The sequence below is a fragment of the Neofelis nebulosa genome, chromosome 9, assembly GCF_028018385.1.
Source record: "Neofelis nebulosa isolate mNeoNeb1 chromosome 9, mNeoNeb1.pri, whole genome shotgun sequence".
Classification (NCBI taxonomy): Eukaryota; Metazoa; Chordata; class Mammalia; order Carnivora; family Felidae; genus Neofelis; species Neofelis nebulosa.
The window spans coordinates 109,858,508-109,883,703 of record NC_080790.1 but is presented as its reverse complement, the minus strand read 5'-3'; the positions used below and the strand labels follow the sequence as shown (position 1 = coordinate 109,883,703).

General features: G+C 35.4%; 1 protein-coding gene and 1 long non-coding RNA gene across 3 annotated transcripts in view; both read right to left on the bottom strand.

The window, feature by feature from the left end:
- The window catches only part of GPCPD1 (glycerophosphocholine phosphodiesterase 1), a 47,738-nt gene that overhangs the window by 6,882 nt on the left and 15,660 nt on the right, over window positions 1-25,196 (bottom strand). For both annotated transcript variants that reach the window (XM_058684957.1, XM_058684956.1), the window contains exons 5-18: window positions 23,097-23,172; window positions 21,171-21,212; window positions 19,168-19,291; window positions 15,063-15,294; window positions 13,014-13,176; window positions 12,571-12,703; window positions 11,775-11,829; window positions 9,273-9,365; window positions 6,680-6,757; window positions 5,911-5,950; window positions 4,452-4,513; window positions 2,698-2,763; window positions 1,027-1,163; window positions 386-521 (exon numbers count right to left, since the gene is read on the bottom strand). In XM_058684957.1, coding sequence (XP_058540940.1) covers window positions 386-521; window positions 1,027-1,163; window positions 2,698-2,763; window positions 4,452-4,513; window positions 5,911-5,950; window positions 6,680-6,757; window positions 9,273-9,365; window positions 11,775-11,829; window positions 12,571-12,703; window positions 13,014-13,176; window positions 15,063-15,294; window positions 19,168-19,291; window positions 21,171-21,212; window positions 23,097-23,172 — 1,437 coding nt within the window. The remainder of the gene's footprint in view (window positions 1-385; window positions 522-1,026; window positions 1,164-2,697; window positions 2,764-4,451; window positions 4,514-5,910; window positions 5,951-6,679; window positions 6,758-9,272; window positions 9,366-11,774; window positions 11,830-12,570; window positions 12,704-13,013; window positions 13,177-15,062; window positions 15,295-19,167; window positions 19,292-21,170; window positions 21,213-23,096; window positions 23,173-25,196) is intronic.
- Window positions 6,843-7,620, bottom strand: LOC131485452 (uncharacterized). Its single transcript, XR_009248856.1, has 2 exons — window positions 7,319-7,620; window positions 6,843-7,260 (listed from the first exon to the last, which is right to left on the bottom strand). It is a non-coding gene; the product is annotated as an uncharacterized LOC131485452 (long non-coding RNA).

The window sequence follows — 25,196 nt, the reverse complement described above, 5'->3', positions numbered from 1 at the left end:
ACTGCAAATACTAATTGGTCGTACTCTACATCAGTGTTCTCCAAAGTAGAATGCACAGGGAAAAAACTGTTAGGACTTTTTCTTGCAATTTATGTATCAAAGAAGTCTACAGTCTAGCCATTTTAGATGATTCATAAAATCCACTCAGAAAACTAAACTACAAGAAACTTACTTAACCTAGGCCTGGAAGAAAATACTTTAATGTTCATTTAACTGCTTTTTATTTTGAGATCTAATATCCTCATTTTTAAGTAGAGCTATCAGCTTGCTACACATGGGTCAAAACTAACCAATCAGATGTGTAAAATAACACAAAAACTTATTCACTACTGCTCTAAGACATTTCTTAAAAAATTAAAATCTAAAAAATTCAAATGTAACTTACCAGTAGGTTTTCAAACTGTGCAAAGCTCATTGCAATGGGGGTTGTCCTAGATCTGAGGTCCATGAGTTCAGGGTAAATATCTGATTTTCCTTGAGTCAAAAATAATATGGGGTATTTGTTCTGCTTTTGCCGAACCCTAAAGAAGACAGTAAGAAAGTACTTTTCATCAGGGAGATAATTCTTATATATCATTTTAGAATTTTAGGAAACTGTGACTATATAAAGAAACCGCCCCCGCCCCCCCAACCAAAAGAGCATAATCCCATTACTGAGCTATAATCACCATTAACATGTATTGCATCTTTCAATCAATAAAAGAAAACTTTTTAATTATTCTATAAAAAAGCTAAAATATTTTCAGAAATGGCCAACAAGAAAGCCCTTGAGGGTTTATATTTGGTAAGGAGGATGTTACCTGCCTATAAAATGAACACAGAGTGTGAGGTACTAGGACCCTGTGGGTGTGAGGTTTGCTGGAGTAGAGGGTAGTTCTGAAGAGGTGTGAGAATATATAGAACCTAACTGAGAGGACAAGTGAAGGGTGAAGTCTGGGCAACTTCCCCACCTCCAATCACAGCCTCTGTCCCTAAATCCCAGCTACGGTTTAAGAGTCTAAGTGAAAAAAATTTAATATTACTCACATAGTGCAAATATCTGCATCGAATGAAGAAAACACTATTCTCCTCTTCCCAGAATTTTCTAAGACAGTTTTTAAAATTATGTCCAAAAACAGATTCATGTCAAAATACGTTGATAAGTTACCATCCCACATTCCATCCTATATGGAAAAAATAAACAGAAAAACAAAGGCCATTAAATATCCTAGGATCACAGTGCCAAAAAAAAAAAAAAAAAAAAAAAAGAAAATCTTGGGAACATCTAACCCAACTCTTATTTTACATGAGGAAAGCTAAGGCTTGAAAAGATTGAGTGATTTGCCCAAGACCACACAGCTGCTTAGTGATGGTGCAGCTGTCATATTTCAGGTAGAGACAGTTATATGCAAAGTGATTATATCATCAATAAACTTTTGCTTTAATAAGTTTAACAGAATAAAAACCAGAACTCTGGAAATCTGCACCTTACTAACTTTAAAATATTTTTATATAATCTTCATGAACTGTAAGACAAAAGGACTCTACTTCACTTGCTAACTCATTACAAAAAGTCCAGGTAATTATGAATTACTAGTTAAAAATCTCATTCTTTGGCTCTAAGGCATATCAAGTACCCTCAACACGTAATAAAAATAGTCTCTAAATATAGCTAAGATACCAAGAGTCCTGTTGATATTCAAATATTAGGCATTTTATATATTAGTCACTAAAATAACCCTAAGATGGGTGATGGGTATTGAGGAGGGCACCTTTTGGGATGAGCACTGGGTGTTGTATGGAAACCAATTTGACAATAAATTTCATATATTGAAAAAAAATGATAATAAAATAAAATAACCCTAAGAGCTCAGAAAACTAAAAATCACTTATTAAGAAAAATCACTATGTTAACCAGGACCAGCTTATCATTAACAGCTACTTAGAAGGCATGATTTGAGGGCAGTTGTAGATTATTCTGATCAAAACAAATTCTAGGATATTGCTCTGATTGCCCAATCATACCTGAATTAACCGCTTTCAGTGCCCTCCCCACCCCAACAACCCTCTTACCATACATCCCAACCATTTACACACATCTCCATCTGATATATTCAATAGTGAATTATTTTCCTCAACTACACTATTCCAAGAAGGCAAGTTTTATTCTGTTTTGCTCAGTACTTGAACCCAGCACCAACAAAATGCTCACCCATAGCAGCTTTTCAATATATAACTGTTGAACAACAGCAAAAAGTCTAAATCTGTGACTGATTTAAAACACACCTGCAGAAAATTTCTTTTCTTGGTTAACTATTACTAGCTACTATTGCCACTTAACAGAAAACTGCTTAGGAAATTACTGAAAATATATGTTTAAATAGAGGATAAGAAAACAAAAACTCATCAGTTATATAAAGTTCTTAGTTTCCACTGTTCATTTTATAAGTATGTCCAGAAACCACCATATTAATATCCACATGAGACATGTTGAAACTGAAATTTATACTACAATACATTCATCACTCCTTTCAAGTACTCACATATAAGGATCAAGTATGCTTTTATTAAAAAGGTCCAACAAGCACTGTGCTTGCCGAAAGAAGCCAGAGTAAGATTTCAGTCTTACCTTTCCACTAAAACAAGGAGAGAGGAACAAATGCATTTGAAGAAATGGGGAGAAAGGAAGAAGAATGTGTTACGTCAAGGATTACTTACCCTTTGTTGGCAGATCCATTTTATTTCTATGTTAAACCCTACATCTTCTGGCAAAGACTCTAAAACCTAGAGTTTTGTTTGTTGGAGGTGAATTTTGTTTTGTTTTTGGTGAGATGAATGGTAGAACAAGAGAAGAAAAAAAGGAAAACAGAATTACTACAAAAAGCAACCGATAGTAAAACATATCACTAAGTAAGGATAAAATGTTTTGTGCCTTCGGCATAAACCACTATCTTTTCCCATACCCCGAATTACAACACGGTTGGTGATTAAGTTAAACAAGAGATCAAGCAGCAAAAGCAGTGGTCTATGGCAAGATCTGGGAGGGCAGATACACTACCACTACAAAAGACACATCCTTAACCTAAAGTCCTTTCGCCATCAGGGATCTTGGGTCTGCCCTAACCAGCTGCATGACAAGTACCTTAAACAGTTTGTAAACAATTTCATGTGTGGCTGTTTGACCTTCTTCTCTGGTATCTTTAGCCTTATTTTATTTAATGTACCTATCACACTGTTACCGAGCTAATACAAAATTAGAAAAATAAGGAAAATACTGTATATTCGTGTTAAGACTCCTAAACATCAAAGTTTCTCCTTTAAATTAGGATTGTATTTATTAGCCTTTTTCGGTTTTAAAACATCTGTGATTAAATTACAGCGATGGTGACAGAGTGAATAAATGTGTGTTTAATTTATCTGGTTAAATAAATGTTAAACTGTTAATACACAATTTTTTAATAATTGTATTTAATCCCAAGTCTAGGAATCATGTGATTTCTCAGAACCAAATGATTTCAGAATTCTGAACTAGAAGAAATGATGTAACTTAACTGGGCTTCATAAATAACTGAAAAATTACTCCAATCAGGTTTTAAACACACTACAACAATGTCCACTTTAGGAGCTCTCTGGTAGCTTCCTCTGCAGGGTGAATAATCATGATAAACTGAAATGATATATTGTTGCCTAAGATATATCTACTGTACCTGACATCACCAGAAAAAGACAATGGAGAAAAGCAGAAGTTAGGAAATGGAGCCAGTGGGAAAAAAAGCAGACCTAGCATGACCAAGGAGTGCCTGGCATCCATATAGGCTTGCCTGATAATATTAAAGGGATTCCTGTATGAATTGTGTCTAGTTTTTAAATCCTCATGCTAGTATTTATGTTTTTTTCAGGGGAGTTCTCGAAATTTGTGTCTCATTTTATGTAACCAGGGTACTCATTTTCTTTGGTTGGACAATCTCATTTCTCTCCAAACGCTAAGGAACAGTTTGGTTTTTTTTTTCAAGTTTTTATTTATTTAAATAATCTCTACACCCAACGTGGGGCTAGAACTCACGACCCCAAGATCAAGAATTGCAGGCTCCTCCAAGTGAGCCAGCCAGATGTCCCAGGAACAGTTTTAAACATTGTAAAAATACCTCTCCCACCATCACATGTCCCTCTCACCCCTTTTTTCTGTGCCTTCTATTTCTTGTTTATATACAGAAATGTGTGAATTTCCTATTCTTACCAAATTAACCCATTGAGGTGAGCATTTTTATTCATTTGAGCAGGTGAATTATTCTTAAAAAAAAAAAAGTAGGATAGGTACACAAACCAAAAATGTATCTTCTCTAAAAGGAATCAATAACAAGTTTTTATAAATGTTGTCCTTGACACAGCCTTGTTAGTGCCCAAAATAAATTATTCAAGTTATAACAGAATGAATGAAGTAAGTCTTGTGCTAGTTTTCCTAAGAAACTTACCATCTTAAGAGAAGGAAATGGCTGATTTTCAGAAAAAGAATTTTCTTCCTCAACCACAGATTCTGGAATTTTAAATTATAAAAACTCAGTAGATAAAACACCATTTTATCACTAAGATCTTTTCCTAAACTCTTAGGACAAAGAAAGAGATGTAGAGGTAATTAGGAGATCCTTTTTATGCAGTATTTTTTGAAAACTCGTATGTTTCTTATGTTTATAAAACCTCCATTTTGAAATAAGCATCCTTTATGAAGACTAGTTTGCAACATTTCATAGAAACACCAAGTTTGAGAGTCCAACAGTGATTATTTCTTACTACTTTTACAAAGTAGTCACCAGCAGTGATTAGTTATTTCTCAATGGAATTAAAGAGCAGGGTCCTCTTGCTAAGGCTTCTATTTGAAATATCAAAATCAGTTTAGAAGCTAGAAATTAAGAGAATCTAAAGCTACTATTGTGCTTTTGTTACCACTACCATTTAATTCAAATTTTATCTCAAAACATGTAAGAATTTTTTTCCAAGAGGGCAAAAAAATTTAATATCAAACTTTTCAACTTTTCCTTTCTTAAAAAAAAAACAGAAGTGTATTACAAAGACTAAAGTCATATAATATTTTCCACGTAAATACTAATACTAATAAATTAAATGAATAAAATATATTTTATTTTTAACAGTCATGAAATAGCTACAAAGCTTAGAAAGTCCTATCTATGCTCTAGGGATACACTTTGGTCTTTAGCACTTCACAATTTCTTCATAAAGGCATTCCAACTATCCTGTTATCACAACTGCAAGTAAACATCTAACGAGCACCTACTATATACAGAGCACTGTAAGTGTCTCAGGGAATACAAAAACATTTTTCCCACCCTAGAGAGGTTTACATTCTAGTTGAAGAGACAGGACATGTACAGAATAAAGGGTTAAAAAAGGATCCACTAAATCTCAAATGAATGACACAAACTATAAAGTTCTATGAGAGTATAAAGTGGAGTTACAAAGGGATTCCACAGGCAGGACAAGCTTTGGGGAAACTGAGGCACAGAGTGGTTAAAGTAACCTGCCCAAGGTTACAGTAGGTAAATATTAGAACTGGATTCAGACTCCTGGTTCTGGAGCCAGCTTCTATACTCGATTTTTCCTCTATTTTGTCATGGTTACAAATGTTTGGAATGAGAAAAGAAAAAGAATGTTTAGAAAGAATGATAGGTACAAAATCATAAAGAACTTTGATGATCAAGCTAAGAAAACTCGTAACAGTAAAAACATGTCATTACTATACACACGACATAAATGCATTTGAAAATTAATATACGTAAAGACCTCATATCTATAAAACTATTTAGATAGCCCAGTATTATACACATTAAAATGACCAACAGTAGTTAAAAAGAATAAGGAAATACCATATATATGTTAACTATGAAATGAAAACAGTGCTTCCATATCGGTACATACCTTTCAGATCTTTAGATTTCAGTGCAGTCACATGAGCGAGCTAGAAAACACACACACACACAAAATGCAATTGGAAAAAAAGTCTTAGTTTATGAAGGTGTATGGTTAACAGAACTGTAACTTGAAAAGCTAGCAAGTTAAAGAAAACTGTAAAATGTAGAATTATTAGTCAGTAAGAATAATCACTAACAACTGTATATATTTTATATGTGCATACATACACATCAGATCATGATCAAATACCCAAGTAGGGGAGAAGAATATAAATAAAAATTCTTAAGAAAGTGTTTATATTCAATCAACCATTTATTTAGGTATCTAACGAGAACAGGAAGAGTCATCATATAAAATTACACGGTATAAAAGATACACAAAGCTTAGATAGTAACAGAAATATAAAAACCAAGGACAGCATAAAAGGCCAACTGTAAAATAAAGACAGTTAGATAAAGAAGGGCTAATGCCGACCAGAGGCGACCTGAGACTACGAATGAGAAAGAAGGGCTAGCCCTTATGGTCTACCTACAAAGGATTAGAGCCAAGCCCCTTCACATATGCAGAAACAGTGGGGTCCATGGAAACTGTTAGAGAAGACAAATGGATTAGCACAAACCCATTTTTCCTAACAGAACAGAAAATCAAAGCATACGCTCTATACATGCTGAATATATAGTCATCTCCATGCACAAAGAGAACACTACCATAAACAAATAAGTATAAATCGTTCTAAAACTGAAAGATCATTTACACTGTATGCTATTGTGACTACCTTTAACAACTGGAGTTGGTCAAATGTTAATTCCTTTACTGGAATTTCAAATAATTCAACTGGATCAGCATCAAATTTCTAAAAAGAAAATAAAGAGAAAAATAAGCCTCAAATTATTACTTAATGTTGACCCTAGTCAGGCCTAACATCCCAACTTAGTGAATGATGAGAATAATTGTTCAGTGGCCACAGTGAGCCCACGTAAGGGAGCTCCTCTCTTTTAGCACCACCTTCCAGCTCTTAAATTCTGGCTTTTGTTTTTGATGTAGGTGGGAGTGCCTGGAAGAAAATAACAGCTGGGGGGAGGATAGGGCCCTGAAGACACAGAGAACAAAGCCAGAAATCAGTTATTTTCCCCTACTTCCTGTCATTCTGTTCACATTTTTTTGACCTATATATCCATGTTACATGACTACACAATTAACAGGTACAAGTACTATGTAAGGATTAATTTCTGTCGGTAAATTTCTAAACTTTTCTCAATCTTTTATACTTAAGTTGGTTAAAAACAGCCACAGAAATCAATGGTCACGGGAAACAAATGTCTGATTAGCGCTAAGCAGTAATATGTAATAGGAACTCTATTATGTTTTCCCCATGAGCAAATGCTTTATATTTTAATACCATATCATATGTCACATAATCTATTATGTTTTCCCCATGAGCAAATGCTTTATATTTTAATACCATATCATATGTCACATTGTTCAGGCATGAGTTAATGGACCACCAATAAATCTTCAACAAATATGCTAAATCCTTTACATGTATATTCATTCATGTACATATGGTATGAAGCCATGTATGCATAAAGCTTTTCTAGAAGGATACAAAATAAACTATTAAGAGTAAGAGAGTGTGACCAAGGAAAAAGGGGAAAAAGGAAGGCTTACTCTTCATAATCTTTTGCAGTTTTTTTTTTTTTAATTTATTTTGAAAGGGGGGGGGAGGGGGAGAGGGAGAGGGAGAGGGAGAGGGAGAGGGAGAGGGAGAGGGAGAGGGAGAGGGAGAGGGAGAGGGAGAGGGAGAGGGAGAGGGAGAGGGAACACAAAGCAGGCTCTGCACTGTCAGCACAGAGACCAAAGCAGGGCTCAAACTCACAAACCGTGAGATCACGACCTTAGCCGAAATAAAGAGTCGGACACTTAACCGACTAAACCACCCAGGCACCCCTTCTGCTGTTTTATAATGAACATGAATTTGTTTTATGAAATAAAACTTGCTTAAAGTACTTGCTTAAAAATTAAAACTAAAAATATATACAATTTGATACTTTCATTCCCTAACTCATCATCCAGGTTCAACTGAAGAGCAAGACAAAATCTGATTAACAATAGGATCAGTAATACTCTTCAGTTAACTCTCACAGATTTTTAGAAATTACAGCTGGATTCATTAACCTCCATCTTGGTTACTAAGATCTTTGGTGCTCCATTCCTTCTTTTCTATTTTGCACTGATTTTTTTCCCCCATGGCAAAACCATCTGCTCCTTTTCTACTAAGTTATCTTTTACCTCTATCATCTAAACAGGTGCATATATATCCTCCCCTCCTTCTCCTAATACCATTTCACAGAAACAAAACCATGCTTTTCTATACATCATACTAATCCGAATCCCCATGACTGATTCGAATTCATGAGTAGGCAGAGCCAGGTGCCTTGCCATATCCACATATACCACAACAATAGTGTCTGGTAGAACATCATACATGATAGCAAATTAGCCTGAACTTTAAATCATCTCAACAGAAAATGATACTCAACAATTTTAAAGAAAATGGCAAATGATCCCTCCTAGTTTAAGTCCTTAAGAAATCACTTAATTGGTATACTAAAGTTTAAGCACTATGTAATTATCAATTACATTTACACAACAATTACAATTTTTAAGAAACTATATGGATTTTCAAATCTTCTGGACTCTATCCTCCACCATGCCATTCTCCATTCTATCTCCACTCCAGTCCAGGCATACTGTACCTCTGGCCACATTACCACTCTCCCTGTCTCTCGTTTCTGTCCTCTTAAATTCCCCTTATATCAAGTACTTACACCAGGAAGTTTAGTTCTGAACATTTCCCTTGCTGGCTCAAAAGTCTGTCACATCTCCCCAGCTCTTAGGTCTACACCCCATTACTGAGGTCCTCCACTATCTGGCTCCAAAGCATTTTTCCACTGTGGCTCTTCTCATTTTGCCAAATCATATTAGCATATTAATTTGAGAAAAAGCTTGAGGCAGAAACAGAAGGGAGCCTAGAAAATAGACACTATAAAAGCTTCCTCTCTTGCTTCAATACAGGAACAGTGGCAGACTGACATAAAAGGCACCTGGAACGTCCTTTTGTTAGATAACAGAAAAAAGCAAATTGAGCAGTAGAGATCCTGCTCTAGGGAATTATTATTCCTGTCTCCTCACTCTCTTGATGTTGCAAAAGCTTGACAGAGGAAAGAATTGGTAGTAATCAACTAAGAAAATGAACTGATCAACTCTACTTAATAAATAACTAAATATATACATATACATAAAACCAACTTTCTAGTGTTCAAACCTAAGTAACTCTAAGAGTTAAAAATGAAGGAATTTCAACATACCTTTTTCATTGTCAAACAACAGGTGAGATCATGATACACCACAGGCACAAAATCTTTTGAAAGATGTACATCAAATTCTACAAAGGCTGCACCCTAACAAATAAAGGAAACAGGGATTTGAAAAACACTACCCGGCCCACAATACATCCAAAACTACAAGGACGTAAAAAATTTACTGTTCACTATAAACTTACAGACTTGTACATAAAAACAAAAAACCTCCTCATGAATTAATGTTACACTTCAAGCTTTTTCTAAAAACTAATTTCTTCTCTGAAAACAATTTTAAGTATTTACTTCATTGTGATAGCACAGCAATTTTTTCCTGGCAAAAATATGGGCACTGATCTTCTTGAACACATCCCAGGGCCACTCTGTGGCAACGGCCGGCCTGTCACCTCCACTACTGCTATTAGCAGAAATGGAGTCCACCAAGAGCCAGGAGTACAGGGCCAACTGGTGCCTTCTTGCCCCTAGGTCCCAGAGCTGGACAGCTGGCCCTCGGAGATGAGGAGGGAAAGGAGTAAACTGCCGGGCCTCAGCTCTGCTCCCTGCTGAACATGAGCAGCACACCTTCCAGCCTTTCCAGGCAAAACCCCAGAAGCAGCGTCAAGAGGAAAGGACGGTGCTGCTGAAAACACAGAGAGCAGCAATGGGGTCAAGAACCGCACCGCACAAGCCCAATCTCCGGACAGAGCCGCAATAGGATGGAGGACGACAAGAATGAGTTAAGGATGCATTTTTCCAAGTCGGACCCACTCTGACATAAGAATTCAAATAAAGCTGAGAACATAAACTGACCCACAAAGGTGTGAGTTCACTGAAAGAAAGCCAGTTGGGATCAAAGGAAACAAGGTCTGAGAATTCTGTTCGATATTGCAGCCCAGAGAAGTGCTGTGTGGGGACAGATGATACACTTGCACCCCTCCCCGAGCTTTAGGTCACAGAGGGTATTCAACTTGTGAGCACACGTGGATCCCAGACTAGAATTGAAGGAGCCCATTTCCTTAATGACTTCTGAAGCAGGAAATAAGTTTACCTTCTTCTAGTACTATAAACAAGACAATAACACAAAGCTCTTCTACCGAAGAGAACAACCCAAGCACCCTTAAATAATTACAAAAATTAAACGAATTATGTAGCTCTTTAGTTTAAATGTTTAACTTTACAGGATCACCATCCTTCAGGAAGATAATTTTACCAAGTGATAAAACTTGATCCCAAAATCCATGTGTGAGTGAGCTCTAAGAAATAAGCCAATAACGTACCAGAACCTCTACAGGGATATTTGTAACATTAAAACAAATAAGCCATTAATAACTTGCATATGGCATTCTGAAATGTGATCAGCATGAATTACAAAGGATCTCATCAGAACATGGAAGAAAAAAAGGCTTAATGACATCCTCTCTCAAAAAGCATGGAGACAGCTAAAGTTCCTTAACAGGGATCTTCACGTACTTACAGCTAATAAACCAATGTTTAGAACAGTTAGCTACAATGAACTAAAACTGGTTCCAAATGATGAACTAGAGCCCAACATACTCATAGATTTAATATAATCCTTTCAACACAAAGATAGAAGTGTCCACTATTAATATTTTTAAGCATTAAAATAATTAATGTTAAGATGTAATGAATTATAAAATGCAATATTTATATACAACTAAAAGGGAAAAAAATGGTGCCAAACCATGATGCAAGGTTAAGAAAGCTGTAAAACCCATACCCATTTTAGAGATGCTAAAATATGAAAAAGTATGTCTTAGAATAAGTGTGCTCATATAAGTGATAAAGTTAAACATCTCTCTAATCAAGTTTACTTGCTGAACTCTTTTTTAAAAGGCAAAGTTTAAGGCATGCGGAGGACACTGTGGGGAAAAAAATGATAATAAGAGCATGAGATGGTCCTCCGTTTTCACCTTAGCCTAACTTGGGAGCATGAGGCCTTTTGGTCAGGTACAGGGCAGCAGGGAGCCACAGGGGAATCTCAGGTTCTTGATTAAATATGTCAAGTTGCAGTTGCTGGAAAAAACTACAAGCTAAAAAATGGACACTTTATAACTGGATAAATTTCTTAATTTAACATAATCAAATGGTATGCAGGATATAAACTGACAGACTTAAATGTTAACATAAAACCACTATCAAATCCTTCTATAAGCATTATTTCCAAAGTATCTGAGCACATTACTGAGTTAATGAAAACGAATGCTTACTGGGGAATGTTTTCCTTGCCCCCATCACTCAAAACTTGTAACCTCAAACAAAGATGCTAATGATTCCATTGTTTTCATGCCAATCTTCACCAAGAATCTAAAAACAAATGCTTAGAGATACTTTATCTTCACTTAGATATACATTCAGAAGAAGCATACAGTTTCAACCTACTTAACTTTTTTAAGCTACTAATGGAAGAGACTCCCCAGGCCCACATTTCTCTACTTTCCTACCTTTGGACCAATATTCCCAAGTTGTTTAAAAGAAGAGAGGGTCACTTACATGACTAGCAGCATTTCTCAAAGAAGCAATAGTATTTTCTTGAACTTTAGCAAGCCTGAAAGAGAAGAAATATATATAGTTATCATCCACTATAGAAAAGACAAAACAAACGTGATAAGCCAACTCTATCTTCAACAATGGAAACAGTTCTTATCCTGTTTTGAGGCTACTTCTGCCACCACCAAATTAAGATTGTGACCATCACTTAGTTGGTGTATGCATTTATTCCATAAATGCGAGCTCTAATGATTACAGGTATTTACAAGCTTAATATAAACATATCCCACACCCATGCATACCTCCCCGAGTTGACCTATCAAGGAAAACAATCTTGCAGCGGCATGAAGTATGAGAGACACAGATACTTGCTCCTTGCAATGGTGCCTCAGAGGACTTAAGTATTGGCAGACCGGGGGAGTGGGGAAAGGCTGACACCCAGCAGGGCAGTAGTATGGAAATGATACTGAGAATAGGTGAGGAAACTGAGCCCCAGAAAGGGAAGCATGCCAAAAGCTGGGATCACAACAGACTGAGGTTTGGACTGCCTCCCCACATCAAGCTTTCCTGGATTTCTCTTGTTAATGTCCCTCCCGACATCAGTTCAGCAGACATTAGATTAACCAGATAGTCTTAGGAGAGAGTCTCCAATTAATTTGAATTGGGAACCCTAATCACCAAATTACATTAAATCCCGGGTAATAATAAAAGGCTCATTTGACCTTTAGTGGGCCAAACCAATGGAACCTTACCATGCATAAGCTACCAAATGCTAATACCACTCAAATAGTCAACCTACTGAGCAGTTGTTGTAGAATTCCCTGCACCACGATGTCCAACATCCAATGGTGTTCTTGGCTTCCAATACTTGGAAAATGAAGATTTCATATCACAACTGTATCCTGGTAATGGCTTAATAATTATATAGTCAACTTTCATAGAAAAAAAGGGGAGAAACAAAGATGATTAAAAAGGCCACGATGAACATTTAAATGGCACTACATTTCAATACCAATCAAACCAACTTTATCTCTATCAAATAGAAAATAACAAGTCAAAACTGATTCAAATAAAGCTTCCAGAAAATGTAATTGATGCCCCTTGTTACTATAGTAGTAAATATTCTAAAACAAATTATTAATTTAATCACCACCATTCGCAAAAGCTCAATTTGACCCTAGCTAAAATTTGAACTTAATCTTTGCTCATTTGTAAAGGGACCCTCTGCTTCTCCAGGCTTACCTCTCACTTTGCCTATTGTTTTTCTGGAATTTCTGCTCATGATGGGAAGAGTGAGAATTCCAGCACTCTTCCCACTCTCAGCAATGGTGGATGATAAGAGACATGCTGTCCCCACGTGTCCAGGAAGAGCATCACCCTGAACTACGTGTTCACTGAGATCTTCCTGGGGAAAAAAAAAAAAAAAGAGGTATGAAGTAATTCAATTTCTTACACTTCAATATTTTCTATTAATTCAGAACCTATGGAGGAAGATCCATAAAATATGAATCAAACTTATATTCAAGTAATTCAGATAGCTTCTTTGTAATATAAAAGATACATTTTCTTTTAATATATAATATTTTAAGATTTTATATGGTACTTGATTAGTTGTAACTGTTGATTTGCACTTCTGATCCTCTAACATGTATTAGATGAATTTAAAACACTAATGAAGTTTCTAAGTACTTTTACATTCAAAGACTAATAAGTATCTGTAGTGGGCTGTTAATGTGTATTATATTCTCTAAAAATGAATCCACACAGGTGACATAAAGGGATAGTTAACTCTCTAGGAAACTGAATACTCACTTTGAGATTACACTGGATATTTTATCAGCCTAATCTATGAAAGAAATAGTATTTCCAAAACTGCTCACCAAATGAAAAGGAAGTTAGGATGTTCAAGAGAGTATTAAAAGGTAGGTCCTGAAGAAATAAGGAAAGAGTCAACCAAAACCTCACATTTTTATAATAAAGTCCCACAGATCTTATTACTTAGGGAACACTGAATCAGAGATTTTTTTTAAAAATAGAATTCTTTATTGTAGTTTTTTGAAAGGAACACTTTAAATCCCATACAATGCAAGGTAGCCAAAATGCCAGTTGCAACAGCTATGCATAAAGACTATTAAAACTTGAAGACTATAATGATTTTAATTATGGGTAACAGGAGCTACCTGTGAGCTTAAATCCATTCTGTATTCTGCTATTTTCACAAAACTGTGGTTAGGTGCTCTAATCTAATGGAAATGGGAGTGCAATGACAAAGAGCAAGAGTGTCAGGAAAGCAGTACACGTAACTACTAGCCAGGCACAATAAAGCAAGGACCTCAGTGGAGGACCCCGCATGACTTGTGGAGAGGAGAGCACCTGTACAGCCAGCAAGCCAGAAAGCTCTAATGCTGAGAGTCACAAGCAGCTCTAGAAAGCTGGTAGCAGATTCTAAACAACCTGGCACAATTTTCACAGTAACTATTTTTTACTACGTATTTATAATATCAAGTAAAGTTGCAAAAATGAGTTCACTGTTATGATGCATTCTTATAATAAAATGCCTCAATAAACCACAGACTTCAGTCATAAAGAGGACACAATCATGCTGGTTACACTGGGTTGCCCACCAATAGTTATACAGTCTGCTTGTCCCTCTATTTACCCTTAGCGGCTCCTTTGGATATTATTCATTTACATTTAGAACAGGCACAAGGGCACCTGGTTGGCTCTGTTGGAAGAGCATGTGACTCTTGATCTCAGGGTTGTGAGTTCAAGCACCATGTTGGGTGCAGAGATTACTTAAAAATAAAAAATTCTTTGGGATGCCTGGGTAGCTCAGTGGGTTGAGTGACTCTTGATTTCAGCTCAGGTCATGACCTCATAGTCTGTGAGATCGAGCCCTGCATCAGGCTCTGTGCTGACAGTGCAGAGCCTGCTTGGGACTCTCTCACTCCCTCTCTGCCCCTCTCCCTTGCTCTCTCTCTCAAAATAAATAAAACAAAACAAAAAAAGAATAAAAAATAAAACGTTAAAAATCTTAAAAAAAAAAAAACAAAAAAAAACAGGCACTTACATTGATGTAAAACATTAATCAATTCAGCTGAAATACTCTTTATAGTACTTGAGTCTATCAACTCCCAAGTTTTTTAAGCCTGCTAAAATGTATAGAGAATAAACATCTAAAAAGATGTATTATCATGGGTTTACACAAATCAGACTACAAAAATTAAAACATATAAAAATAAGCCCATGCTTGCATTCTTTCTCAATCCCCTCAGTGAAATAATCACTTACCTCAAAAAAATCAAATATTAGTTCCAGGTTATCTGGTTCCATTGTCTGTATGCTGTACTCTGTCCAACGATCGGGCTGTAAGCCATACCCACACTCTGGCTGCGAATGCCTGCACTTGAATTCATTGTCGCTTATTAAGGATATCTCCAGGCTGTTGGACATTTTGTGAAGAACAGTAGGAGACACCCTATCATCGTCATCTTCTTCCAAGCCCTCTAGTGTCAACTTTACCCTACATGAAAGGAAAAAATAATGAAATGCAAAAAACAAAAATGGAAGAGGAAAATTCATACAAATGTTACCTAAATGCTAAATTCAAAAGTGTTCCCTGGGGGCACCTGGGTGGCTCAACTGATTAAGCCCCTGACTTCAGCTCAGGTCATGATCTCACAGTTTGTGAGTTCCAGCCCTGCGTTGGGCTCTGCACTGACAGCTCAGAGCCTGGAGCCTGCTTCAGATTCTGTGTCCCCCTCTCTCTCTGCCCCTCCCCCACTCACACTCTGTTTGTCAAAAATGAATGTTAAAAAAATTTTTTTAATTAAAAAACAAGTTTTCCTTGAATATGCTAATTCTTTAAATAACACAAATACCATATTATATAAGACTGCATCATACTACAGGTTATGGCATTAGTTGTTTCATAAAATACTTATGTTTTTATCTACATATATTTCTGCAAAGTATTAAAAAAAACAAGATACATGCTCATTATGCCTGAAGTTGTTTTCATTGTTTTTTAAAAAACTGAATCTAGAGAGGCATTTACTATTATCTCATTTATAACTGGCCATGCCAAATTCTTCTGAAATGTCTTACTAAAGAACATACGTGTAAAACAAGCATAAAATTGAACCATATTGTTAGTGTACATTAAAAGACTAGAGTTGGAGGCTGTAAATTAAAACTTTTCCCTTTTCTTCTACCTTATCCACAGTGAGTCCAGGTACTCTGGGAAAAGCACATTATTAAGGAAAAATATTGTATTAAATCTATTTGTGTGTATGCATACTTTTTACATGTGTTATGTATTTATATTTATGTGCTTTCTAAATGAAACAAATGAACAAAAAACAGACTAAGAGTCTAAAACTTTTTATAGGCTTCAAGCAATGAAAACAAAGACCAAACTGTCTAAGCCACAGAGCCACAAAAACCAGTCTCCTCCCAATGAGAAACAATTACTTGCATAGCATACTTGTAATGCCAAAGAGTCAACTCAATTCTAGAATATTTCTTGCACCAATTGAAATGTACATAGATTAGGAGCGCCTGGGTGTCTCAGTTGGTTAAGTGTCCAACTTCAGCTCAGGTCATGATCTCACAAGTTCAAGCCCCACATCGGGCTCTATGCAGACAGCTTGGAGCCTGGAGCCTGCTTCAGATACTGTGTCTCTCTCTCTCTGCACCCCTCCCCCACTCGTTCTCATTCTCTCTCTCAAAAATAAACATTACAAAAGAAAAAAGTGTACATAGATTAAACAATTATAAACTATTAACATAGAAGTGATGTTACCTGCTGTATAGAGTAACAGTTAAGGTATGAAAACTTTTCACTCTAGATTTAAATGAGATCTGATAACACAAATAATGGAACTGTTTTAGTGGGGCCTGCTCTCTCTACATAACCTACTGCCTCCAACCACTGCTGAGGCCCAAGGTCTCTCAGAGGGTATATCTACACAACTCAATTAGCAATACTGTTCTATAATCACACAGTAAAATCAAGAGTAGTATTTTAATAATAGAAACAAAAATCATCTTTCCTCAGAAGTCTAACTCTTAAGAGTTCTGGACAATTGACTCTATTAGTTAGCCTGAAAGAACAAACATTTTCTACCAGGATATATGAAAAGAGATCACAACTGCATAGTAATAAGTGGGCAAGAAAGGCATAAAGATTTTTTTAAAAATGACTATTAGGGCACCTGGGTGGCTCAGTCAGTTGGGTGACCGACTTCACTCAGGTCATGATCTCACAGACTGTCAGTTCGAGCCTCACGTCAGCCTCTGTGCTAACCGCTCAGAGCCTGGAGCCTGCTTCAGATTCTGTGTCTCCCTCTCTCTGCCCCTCTCCTGCTCACTTTCTGTCTCTCCCATTTCATAAATAAACATTAAAAAAAATAAAATAAAAATAAAAAATGACAATTTTGTTAACAGCAATGTGTTTTAGCAAAAAAAAATAAAAAAAAGTTTTAATAAAATAAAAAATTTCAAGTTTAAAGGGATCCATGAAAGAATTTTAGTCATTTATGTTAAAGGTTTTCTTCAAGTAGCTATATGAAGGTTATAATCTATCATAAAGAGACACTGCTTTCCCCTTATTGATGAAGTCAAATAAAAGAGAAACTTGTATTTAAAACTTAGTGATAATGAGACAGAACAACACGTCTAGCGTTTAACTTAAAATGTACAAGCTTTTGGGGTGTCTGGGTGGCTCAGTCAGTTGAGTGTCCAACTTTGGCTCAGGTCATGGTCTCATGGTTCGTGAGTTCGAGCCCTGCGTCGGGCTCTGTGCTGACAGCTCAGAGCCTGGAGCCTGCTTCAGATTCTGTGTCTCCCTCTCTCTCTGCCCCTCCCCCACTCCGCGCGCGCGCGCGCGCGCGCGCGCTCTCTCTCTCTCTCTCTAAAAAACAAATAAACATTAAAAAAAAAAAAGTGTTAAAATGTTTAACCTTTGCTAGATTTTTAAAGTCCTGATATTCTTGCAGGTAAATTTATTTCCTATGCCATGAGGGTTTAGTCTATCACTAATATGAATTGGGGGGTGGGGGAAAGGTGGTCAGAACAAACACAAATTTCTAGTTATGCAGAATTTTTTTAAGTTTCTTTTTTTTAGTAATCTCTACACCCAGCATGGGGCTCTAACTCAGGACCCTGAGATCAAGAGCCACGTACTTTTCCAACTGAGTCACCCAGGTGTCCCATACACAATTATTTCAATAGGAATCAGTTACTTAATTAGTAGAGCCCACCAAAGTATGGTTATACAAAAAGATCCCAATATAAGCCTGAGTAACACAATAATATATACAAATACTCAAAGTAACTTCTACATAAACAAGAATGGTATAGGACTCCGTATGCATTTGCAATCCAAGCAGAACCCCAACCATTAATTATCTAATTTCTTAAAAAAAAAAAAAATAAATAAATAAATAAATTTTTTTTTTTAATGTTTTTGAAAGAGCAAGCGAGCTCGAGCAGGGGAGGGGCAGAGAGAGGGGGAAACACAGACTCTGAAACAGACTCCAGGCTCCAAGCTGTCAGCACAGAGCCCAACGCAGGGTTCAAATGGCAAATTTAAATACTGCAACACTAAGAAATTTTAAATAGTAGAAACTACAAAGATACATACACTTGGAAATCACTTATCTATATAAAACCAAAATTTTCTGGTTTCAAATTTAGCAGTTAAGACTAAGAGAAGTGGGGCACCTGAGTGGCTCAGTTGATTAAGTGTCCAACTTTGGCTCAGGTCATGATCTCATGGTTTGTGGGTTCAAGCCCCATGTCGGGCTCTGTGCTGACAGCTTGGAGCCTGGAGCCTGGAGCCTGGAGCCTGGAGCTTGGAGCCTGGAGCCTGCTTTGGGTTCTGTGTCTCCCTCTCTCTCTCTGCCTCTTCCCTGCTCATGCTTGGTCTCTCTCTCTCTCAAAAAATAAATAAACATAAAAAAAAAAAAAAAAAAAAAAGACTAGTATGTTTAACTGTAACAATCTGAGTCAGGGAGGCAGTTCACTCTTACAAGACCCTTCAATTAGAAAATGTAACATTATCTATAAGTGTGTTATGTTCTTAGTTTATACACTTAAAGGCTAAAAGTCAAATGGGTCGGGGCACCTGGGTGGCTCAGTCAGTTAAGTGTCCAACTTTGTCTCAGGTCATGATCTCTAGTTCATGAGTTTGAGCCCCATGTCGGGGTCTGTGCTGACAGCTCAGAGCCTGGAGTCTGCTTTGGATTCTGTGTGTCTCTCTCTACCCGTCCCCCTCTCACGTGCGTGCACTCTCTCTCTCAAAAATAAACATTAAAAAAAAAAAAAAAAAAAAAAGAAATCTACAGCATTAGTAAAAACAAATGGTCTAAGTAACATACACACATTGCAATACCTAAATCTAGATTTCTTTAATTTTTTCTTTGTTATTGAGACAGGAGGTTTTTCAGAATAATGCAAACGTAATCTTATTTCAGTCTGACATGTCAGCCATCCAGAATCCAGAGTTTCAACACCATCTGGCAGAGTAAATATGAAAACAGTAATTATTATACATATGTTTTGAAGCAATCTGTTAAGTACAACACACGTTGATAATTCTAGTTCATGTTCACATTTTAATACACTCAAGTTATATATCACTGGAAGTTCTCTCCAAAGCAAACACAGAGATAGTCTTAAATTTATCACTGAAAAACACTTTTATATTAAGGGGAAAAAAGTTAAATGAATATTAACAACTAACCATATGTAACAACTTACGTAAATTAAATTTAAACTTAAGTAAATTCTCACTGAATCCATTATCGAAGTTATACAAATCTATTTCTGGAAGAATATATGTTCCAAATATCTCTAACCTAGCAGCTGTTTCACTGGGGATCACACTTGCAAAGCTTCACATGAGCTATGCAGGTGAAACTAGTCATATCACTACAGCTGAAGCTCCAAACATGAGAAGGTAAGGACAAAACTGTGAGTGAATTGTGTATTCTCACATTTATATTTTCTGCCATAAATAAATTGCATGATCATGGTAACACTGTGTTAGCATTATTTAACTTGAAATTTCTTGGTAACATATGTAATGAAAGTTTCATAAATACCAGAGAGTTACCAACTGTTCTGAACGTGAGTTGTTTTGTTTTGTTTTTTTTATCAACAGGACTTGAAAAAAAAAAAGAAGAAACCTTTTCCTTTAGGTATAACTTTAAAAGGTTTAATAATTTTCAAATCTTAAAAATAAAGAGAAACCATTATCCTTTTTAATTTTAAACTCTTCTCAGAAATGGACAAAGTTGGAGAAATGGCTTTTCATCCTGAAAGCTAACTTAAGCTGAGTTTTAAGAGAATAACAACTACAAAGGAGGAAAGAAATGCCATACATTTATAACTACACATAGTAACTAACATACAATAGAGGGATGTAATGTCATGCACTATAGTTAAGGACATGAGAAAACTACTCCATAAACCAAGCTCTCTAAAACATGTGACATAAAAATATAATCTTTTGTAAATAAAGAAGACAATACTCTAAAACACTACATGCTAAAGCTATTCAAGTATTTTAGGCTACCTTACAATGTAATATAAATACAGTAATCCCAAATAAAATTAAGGAAAAGAAGTTAAATTCCTATCCAAATACTGTCAAAGCATGTATATTTTTGAAATGCATAAACACAAGTATCTAGGATCAGCAATTTATCTCTGGTTCACAGTCACTGCAAGCACACATTCTGCTCACCACCCCCCCCCCCCCCCGCTTCTATCTTTGACTTCTACAGTATAGGTTCTAAAATAAAAATGCAGTTTAGCATGATAATGCTATTATACTGTGAGAATTCCAGTCATTGAAGACAACTTAAACCCTCAGGATGAAGTATTTATTGAAGCAAAAAAATATATGAATGTGTAACATTTTCAACATATTCAGAAGAAAAAGCGTTGTCTACTATACTGTAAGTTAATTGTTAAAAATCTCAGGAGAATTACTGGAACATTTTGTTTAATCTGGATCTTACTGTAAATGCATATACACATACACAAAATGCACAAACTTAGCTGAAGAGTTTAGAACATTTAGAAACATTAATATCAAACATAAATGTCAAAAAGTGATGATATATTAACAGTTAGGTATAATACTTTCAAGTTAAGTACATTAACTCATATACCCAAAGTCACCAGTCAAATACAAACCGAAAGGATAAAATTTTAAAGTTTAAGAATTATATTGGAAACTATTACTTAACAGAATGTACTTGTTTCTTGGATCTAGTCTCTGTTTTCAATATCATGCTCTGTCATAGTTCCCTGTGCTGTTTCCAATGAAATGTAAAGTAACATCTCAATTATCAGTAGTAAAGATCTTCAAAACTCAGTCTCACTTACTGTGGATTCCAAATTGTCCGTCGTCAATAATAATTTCACTTTCTAGAATTGAAGGAAAATAAAAAAACTTAGTTAAAATTCATGATGTATACAGAGTGAACAACTGAGAAATCACCCACCTTAAGGATTTTTAAAAATATTAAATCTAAAATTTACAAGCAGCCCAAAGTGAATAAGCATATTTATTGTAGCCCTCAATAAAGAATTCCCTTTTAAGGAGACTCTCAAACGGTAAAAATGCTTACAAACTTGGTGATGATTCGTGGTGTTACAAGAAGAGAAAGAAAACTCCTCAGAGAGGTGCTCTGGAGGCTCTGGGGCAAACCTTTGCACCCACCAATTTATGAGACAGGCTGCTGGACAATAGTATCTCCCGGCTGATTGTTTAAACCAAAGGTCTTGGCACAATTAAAATGCTTATTCTTATGTAGTGCATATTCTGAACTTATCTAAAAGGTAATTCTCCTCAAACCCCAACTATTCTCTATAGCCGGCTACAAGCTTTACAAACAGCACAAACTTACCTGCGTATACAGAGCTGTGAGGAACTACCAAAAGAATAAGTGCTAGCACATTCCCTTCTAACAGAAATTTCAGCTAAGTAAGAAAAGCTGGTAAGCCCCACCCTCTTGAGTAAAAGGCTATCTCCCCTTCTACTTCCTTTCCCAGTTTTACGATAAACGTAAGTCTGATATATTCCTTAAAATAAGTGTGATAGTTTCCAATAAAGATTCTTGGTAGATTTCACGCAGCTCTTAAGTTTAGAAGTTATGTTTTCTAAAAGTATAACATTAATTTTTAGAAGACCAGAAACAAACATCTCACTTCTCACAATAAGTAAATATATATTTAACGGCAAGATGCTTCCAAACGCAAATTATTTTTTAATCTTTAATACCTAATTATTTTCCAACCTCAGTATGGGACTATTATAATTCTAAAGTACACTATCATGAAAATTCTAAATATACTATCAAAAATGTATTACAACAAAAAAAGAAAATCCAATAAAGAGGATGGAATGAAATATCTGTTTAAACAAAGATGTGCCCTTGCCACAGGGTAAAGCAGGATCTCTCACTACTTTCTAATCTAAGATAGCTACTAGCAAGCCATTTATTATCTTTAAGTGCTAATTCTCTCTAGAAACTAAAAGAAACAGTTTTCAGCACTGACTCAATTTACAGATGAATCCAAGTGGGGAATTTACGTATGTGAAATGAACTTCAAATTTTATAATCTCAGTATGGAAAAGAAAATTCAAAAATACTTGTATGAAGAGAAATGCCATTTTTAGGCACAAGAAAACTGAATGATGTTTAAAAAACAAAACAAAACTGATTATCCATTTAAACATAGCCAGCAGGTATTTAAGTAAATTAGGAGGAAAATACGTCTGCTACCACCAAGAAATCTGAATGCGATTTCAGAATCATACAAGCTTATTCAAGTACTTACTAGTTAAAAACAAAACAAAACAAAACACAATAAATAGGATAACTTATTCTACTGCTCTTACTATTCAAAGTTAAAAATTTAAGAATCTTTGTTTTGGATTAATTCTTTCCTCAAATGTTCTCTGAAGCTCTCTGAGCAAGTAATCAAAGCCATGGATGCTCAGTCAAGAAGAATGGTATTTTACAAACTCTGTAACTACTCCAAATGAAAATAAATATTCCACAATAAATCAATCTAACCACCCCCCAAATAACTTGGCAAGCATTTCTAACAAAGTTTATAAAGAAAGGCAATTAAGAACTGTTTAGTTTTAAAAGATCCATGATATGCTAAGTGAAATTTGCAGTACTGACAATGCATTGACCTTAAACTTTAGAATAAAAATTTATTAAATCCCACTAAGCCATTGTGCAGCATATTAGTAACTTTAATGCATATGCCTCAAACAGATGCAGTTAATGCCCATACCTAAAGGGGTTATTGATCGTGGTTGTAGATGAGTCTCCCACTTGTGAACTATGACTTGGCATGGACCACCGATAGTCTGCAATTTAAAAGTTAAACGTCTGCAATAATTTCTTAGATCTTATTTTCTACCCATGACTCCATTAGATGTTTGTGGCCTAAGTCTTATACTAAATATGAAACCAAGAGATTCATCTTGTTATTTATCAATGTTATATGCCAGAAATCAGGAATGTACCAGGTCACAAAACATGATGAGTGCTAGAAGAAAATGAGGGTGAGGCAGTAAACAGAGAAAAATGAGATGAAACTGGCACATAAAACCATCTTAACCTTATTCTTAAATCTGCCTACAATATTCAAAATATTTTTAAAAAATTTTCATCTTTAGCTGATGTTCTGTCTTAAGTTAAACTAACACCAAATATAATTTAGGCAGCAGTCAAGGAATAAAGTAGCTCATCGTAAGTAACTCTCCAAGTGTTTGGAAAAAGCCTAAACTGTGATAGTAGGAACAGTAGGTACAAGTACTTCAGGATCAATGATCACAAGTTACTCAAGGAACTAGAGGGAATAAAGTGCTTTATTATAGTAAGTAAATAGCAAGAAGAACGTAAGATTTCTCATAGAAACCAGTGTTTCTAAAAAGCACAGAAAACCCTAAAATAGAAGACATGTACATGTGTAACTTTGAAGAGTAAGTTTGATAAAAGGGGAACTAACATCTAGTTTTACTCTATGCCTTAGAGTTTATAAACTCATACAGTGTGACAACTAATATTGTCTTCTGTTATCAAGCTCTCTTACAAAAAAAAGAAAATAAAGCTTTATGTGTTAATATCTACAGCAATTAAAAAAAAAACGAACTATCAACACCTAAAGGCCTGAAGTACTGTTTCCTAATTTCCCTTTAATTAAAAAAAAATTGACTAAACTTATGTGCCAAAACCCTTAAGTACACATTTTAGAAGCAAAATTTCAAACTGTAACTTCATAAGGTATTTTCAATTTCTCTTCTTTTCGCATCTTCAGAAGACATTTAATAAAATATAAAGAAGCAAAAAGAAAAAACAAATCATTCATTATCATACCACTTAGGGATAATCACTGTCAATGTTGTCATACATAATCTTCAAGCCCTTTCCTAAGCATACTCTTAAAAAGCACAGAACATATAAGTTTCACTCTATATACTGTACACTTTTAGATAACATTAAATACTCTTCTATATCATTTTATAGAATTTCAATATTGATGAGTAATAAATGTGCCAAATGAGAACAAATGAGCATGAGACAAATTAGGCACAGAAAATAATTAAACACAAGAGATAATTCTGCCACTTAAAAATAACCAGAGGTTGAAATCTTTTTTAAAACTTGCAAACTTTTGAACTTGAAAACTAAAATAGCATTAGGTATTCATTCAAATCATTAATGCTGGGATAATATAGCAAATACTTATTTTCTCTAGCTGAATACCTCCCTGTTTTAAGGGTTCACTTATGAACTGGTAGACTGGGCAGATGTTCGTGAATTTTTTTTTTAATGTGAAACTATTCATCTATGGTGAATTTCATTTCCACTAAATAAAAAATAAAAAAGGAGATACATTTAACCCTACATCCGCTAGACATTTTTTACTACAACTTTTCCCTATCACGTTTTTCTGTATTTGTTTTAAACATCAAACTTTCTAATCCTCAAAAGATGATGCAAATGTATATATCAAAAAGGGAACAATGTTTCTTAGCAATAAACAGCAGCCAGAAAGATCTAACGTATTCCCTTCCTCCATTCTTCTCAGTTCCCCTGCATGCCCTCCTTCCCAGAAAATACCCTCTTTGCTACAAAGATGGTGCCATCTACAGTCTTATAGAAGTTACTAAACCACAGGTGACTTCAAAGGGTGCCAGGAACATAATATTAAATATCAGCAGGGATAAGAAGTGGATAGAAGAGTTTGTTTTTGTATTAATTCAGGTGTGTGTGGGGGGAACTTTACAAAGTGTTGGCTACAATATCTACATTTAATCACGTAAGAATAGCCCTATGGATAAAATATATATGATAAAGAACATATTTTAATAATATGTTAATAACT